This window comes from Enhydra lutris, unplaced genomic scaffold (genome assembly GCF_002288905.1).
Source record: "Enhydra lutris kenyoni isolate GAN:26980312 unplaced genomic scaffold, ASM228890v2 scaffoldscaffold30, whole genome shotgun sequence".
In the NCBI taxonomy this organism is placed as follows: Eukaryota; Metazoa; Chordata; class Mammalia; order Carnivora; family Mustelidae; genus Enhydra; species Enhydra lutris.
The window spans coordinates 15,802,569-15,807,475 of NW_019154114.1; the positions used below are offsets into that span (position 1 = coordinate 15,802,569).

Consider the following 4,907-nt stretch of genomic DNA (forward strand, 5'->3'; position numbering starts at 1 on the left):
AAAAGAAAAGAAACAGTAAACATTATTTTTAAATGAGGCCAGCAAATTGAAAGCTTAGGAATGAGAGGAGGATATTTTATGGCTGAAATACATTTCTAATACCTGTTTGCTTTTGAAATCTTCCATTTATAGTGGATTCACGGATCATTCATGAAAACAGAATAGAAAAAGAGAGAGTCCAGAGAGTGACTCAAGAAACTTTTGGAGACTATCCTCAACCAAGACTAGAATTCGCACAGTATAAGGTGGGACATTGCTATAAATGTGAACTGCGAGTTATCCATATGTTTTTAAAACTTTAAGTGGAAAACAATTATGAGAAACTCTTATCTTCCTTTATCACTCTTTTCTTTTTTTTAATTCCTTTCCTAATTATTGAATAGAGTTGACACATGATGTTATGTTAGTTTCGGGCGTACAGCAATTCTGTACATTACTCAGGGCTCACCACAATAAGCGTAGTCAGTTTCACTTTAATTTTGTATGATGAATTTATGAGTTAGAATGGACTTCTTTATCATATTGATTAAGTGCCTCTGTTAACAAAGGAGACTTTTAGAAATCACTACTTTGCCTTTTTATTTTATTTTACATATTAATTCAGTTATGCGGAACTGGCCACAATCTGTATTTTTGAGGGGAGAAAATTGCAGGCTATACCTCTAGTCCATCAACACCTAGAGCGACACTTACACGTAGTCAGTGCCCACAAATACTCGTTGAATAAAAGAGTGAATGAATAAACATGTCATAGCATAGCCCAGTCGGCATCCCAGGAGAAAAACCAGTAGCCTAGTCAATCCTACAAACCTACCTCACTCCAGAAGTATGCTGCTGTCCACCAGTAGGCCCAGCTTGGGGGCAAGCCCACTCCCCCCATTAGAAGAATTCAAGGTTTATGTCACAATTACCTAATCTAATATTTGCGCTCATACTCCTAACATCTGCCCCCCATAAAATCCTTTCTGCTTAGCAGCCCCTATAGCCACAGGCAATGCTTTAAATCCATCATTGATTTGATCACTCAGGCCCAATACCTCTTTTCTTTGATTTGTTCTTTTAGTGGGAAAAGTTGATATCTTTCACTTTGGGCTCCCTACATGGCAGTTTTGACCCAGTTCCTTTGAACAGCCCATACTCTAAGACACTGGTTCCCTAATGTGGTCTCTGGACCCACCATATCAGCATCACTTGAGAACGGGTAAGAAATCAGATTCTTGGCCCCACCGTGGTCCTACTGGATCAGGGACTCTGGAGTGGGACCCACCCATCTGTTCTCACAAGCCCTCTGGCTGATTCTGCCCTCTAAAGAGAACCACTGATTGGGAATAAGAATCTGCAAGAATCTCCCCATATATACAGTTTAGAATATCGCTACTCTGTAAGTCAAGGTATACATTGATTCATACCTTCTATGAATTTTCCCTACCTTTTCTATTTTGAAAAATGCCAAACCTTCAGAACACCTGGAAGGATATCATAATGAACACCCACTTCCCCTTTGCTTCAATTCCCCACCTGTTAACGTTTTGCCACATTTACTTACTTTTTGTTGATTTATTCTGCACCATTTGCAACGGTCACAGACATTACTAACCCTCTAAATATTTCAGCATACTGCCTCTAAATTTTACGAGTCCCTTTAAGTTAAAAAAAAAAATGAAATTAAAATCTAAGACTCAAGTACCTATTAAAGCATCAATACTTGGCTATTTTATGATATTAAAGGATTGGTAGATTGTTACTAATTTTTTTAGATGTGATAAGGTTATGGGGGTGAAGTTTTTTCAAAACAGGTCTTCTTAGGTCTTTTTGAGATACATGCTGAAATATTCACCATTAGAATAGTATTGTGTCTTGCATTTACTTTGGAATAATCCAGCGGTGATGGTCCGTAAGGAGCAGGGAGGTGGGAAACAAGACTAACTGCGAATTGATCGTGGTTTCAGCTGGGGGATGTGCACACAGGCTGTCATTATACTGTGCTCCTTATTTTTGTGTACTTCTGAAATCTTCCATAATGTAAAAAGAAATCATGGTCGTGACTCAGAAGACATGACATTTTTACATCAAAATGACAGATTACAACAGATAGTGGTAATTTGCCATTAAGAATGCAACAGGAACTGGGTATTTACCCTAAAGATACAAATGTAGTCATCCGAAGGGGCACGTGCACCCGAATGTTTATAGCAGCAATGTCTACAATAGCCAAAGTATGGAAAGAACCTAGATGTCCATCAACAGACGAATGGATAAAGAAGATGTGGTATATATACACAATGGAATACTATGCAGCCATCAAAAGAAATGAAATCTTGCCATTTGCGACGACGTGGATGGAACTAGAGGGTATCATGCTTAGCGAAATAAGTCAATCAGAGAAAGACAACTATCATATGATCTCCCTGATATGAGGGAGAGGAGATGCAACATGGGGGGTTAAGGGGGTAGGAGAAGAGTAAATGAAACAAGATGGAATTGGGAGGGAGACAAACCATAAGTGACTCTTTTTTTTTTTTTTTTTTTAAAGATGTTATTTATTTATTTATTTGACAGAGAGAGATCACATGTAGACGGAGAGGCAGGCAGAGAGAGAGAGGGAAGCAGGCTTCCTGCCGAGCAGAGAGCCCGATGTGGGACTCGATCCCAGGACCCCGAGATCACGACCTGAGCCGAAGGCAGCGGCTTAACCCACTGAGCCACCAGGCGCCCCCATAAGTGACTCTTAATCTCACAAAACAAACTGAGGGTTGATTGTGGGGAGGGGGGTTGGGAGGGTGGGGTTATGGACATTGGGGAGGGTATGTGCTATGGTGAGTGCTGTGAAGTGTGTAAACCTGGCAATTCACAGACCTGTACCCCTGGGGATAAAAATATATGTTTATAAAAAATAAAATTTAAAAATAAAATAAAAAGAAGTTAAACTTAAAAAAAAAAGAATGCAACAGGATGTGATGAGCACTGGGTATTAGGCGCAAATGATAAATTGTTGAACAACAGTACATCTGAAACTAAGTATGTACTTTATGTTGGCTAATTGAATTTAAAAAAGAAGAAGAATGCAAACTAGGGGGTGCCTGGGTTTGGCGTCTGCCTCTGGCTCAGGTCCTGAAATTGAGCCCCACATGCTCCGTGTAGGCATCAGGCTCCCTGCTCAGCGGAGAGTCTGCCTTTCTCCCTCCCTTAGCCCCTCCCTCCATTCATGGTTGCATGCTCACACTCTCTCTCTCAAATAAATGGATAAAATCTTAAAACAAACAAACAAACAGGGACTGCAAACTAAACGCTCAGGTAAAGGTCCCCAGAGGGTCGAACTCACCTCCTAGGTCCCTGTGTGTCAAGCACCAAGGTGTTTTGTGTGTGATATCGTTTGACACACTGGTTGCCTTGTGCATTTGCAGTTCACAAATTAAATGGTCCACACCCCCCCCAATCTCTGTATTTCTTGATGACAAGAAATAACAAAATGCAGGCCTCATTTCATTATAGTTTACCATTCCAGCTGATATATTAAGTAATTATTTGTAAATGTATGTGTTGACAGCTTGAAACAAAATTCAGAAGTGACCTCAATGGAGACATCTTGGCAGAGAGAAAAGAGCCCCTCCGGTGCCTAATAAAGTTTTCCAGCCCGCATCTCCTGGAAGCTTTGAAAGCCTTAGCACCAGCTGGTAAGTAGTCAGCTTATCTTACAGAATTAACAACACACTACATTCGATCCTCTGTTTTTGCTGGCTGATTACCTCTGAACTTTCTCCTGGCTCCCATCCACTATCCCCTCTTGCCCTATTTTGTGTGTTCGGCTTCCATACCTCATGGGGGTCCGTGATCCACCCTCGAATCTCGGCCATTGTTAAACTAACTCCTTCTCTTTTCTTTTTTTTTTTTTTAATTTCAGGTATTGCAGATGCACCGCTTTCTCCATTGCTTACTTGCATACCCAATAAGGGAATGAATTATTTTAAAATTAGAGATAAATAAGATATATATGTGGTTTTGAAAGCACAGCATCTCTTTGACTCTTTCCTAGGAATTTCAGTCAACAGCTAGCTGGATAGTTTCTGTTTATGAACTTGTGTTTTAGGAATTAATTCTTGAAATTGACACTTCAGAAACATTCAGTATAATTGTTGGGACTGATTCTTTCCTCCTCCACTATGTACCGTCTCCCCCATATCCTGCAAAGCATAGCACTTGTGGGCCTTTAAAGAGTGACATGTCCTTTTTCTCACTCCTATCTCCCCTCTGTCATGGAGAGATCAGGTTCTAATTGCTTGTTTCCAAGGATTTTGTCTGAAACCTTGGATCCTGGAAAGCAGCAGCAAGGAACCATCCTCAACTCAAAACTTTCTAGGAAGATCATAAAATTGGTCCATTCAAAAGTAGAGTTGGGTCCATGAGGTTATTGCAGGAGGTAGCATATCAGATGATTCAGTAATATAATAGTTTCATTGTAAACATGATATGTTCTATAATCTGTTTTATGATACACTCGGACTCACCATACTATCTGATTTGTGAATAAAGATTGCAAAACTGGTGTATCAGTTACTTTTGACGGAAATTTTTCAGTGATCATCTCTAAATAATGCGTCCTTTTTAAATAACATTTCAAAATATAGATCCTATTTTGTTCCACAAAAGATTTGGGGTATAAAAACATATATTACAATGATGATAAAATGAAAAGGTGAGGCACTCTGGGCAAATAGGAAAGCAAACAAAAAGCAAGGAAGACAGAATAAAGCCAGAGATAAAATAGCCATGGAACAGCGCACAGGTCAGGTGCCTCCAGCTGCTAGAAAGTTGAACAGTTAGACTGAAGTCAGCCAGTGGTCAAAACAGAGAAGAGAACACCAATTTGTGAATGAAGATATTTAAAAACTGGTATATTTGCTACTTTT

General features: G+C 39.7%; 1 protein-coding gene across 1 annotated transcript in view; it reads left to right on the forward strand.

The window, feature by feature from the left end:
- LOC111152915 (centromere protein N) overlaps positions 1-4,499 on the forward strand; it is a 22,071-nt gene extending 17,572 nt beyond the window's left edge. Inside the window, exons 9-11 of the mRNA XM_022511653.1 lie at positions 133-245; positions 3,548-3,674; positions 3,902-4,499. Coding sequence (XP_022367361.1) covers positions 133-245; positions 3,548-3,674; positions 3,902-3,984 — 323 coding nt within the window. The 3' untranslated portion in view covers positions 3,985-4,499. The remainder of the gene's footprint in view (positions 1-132; positions 246-3,547; positions 3,675-3,901) is intronic.
- Positions 4,500-4,907: the final 408 nt, after the last annotated feature.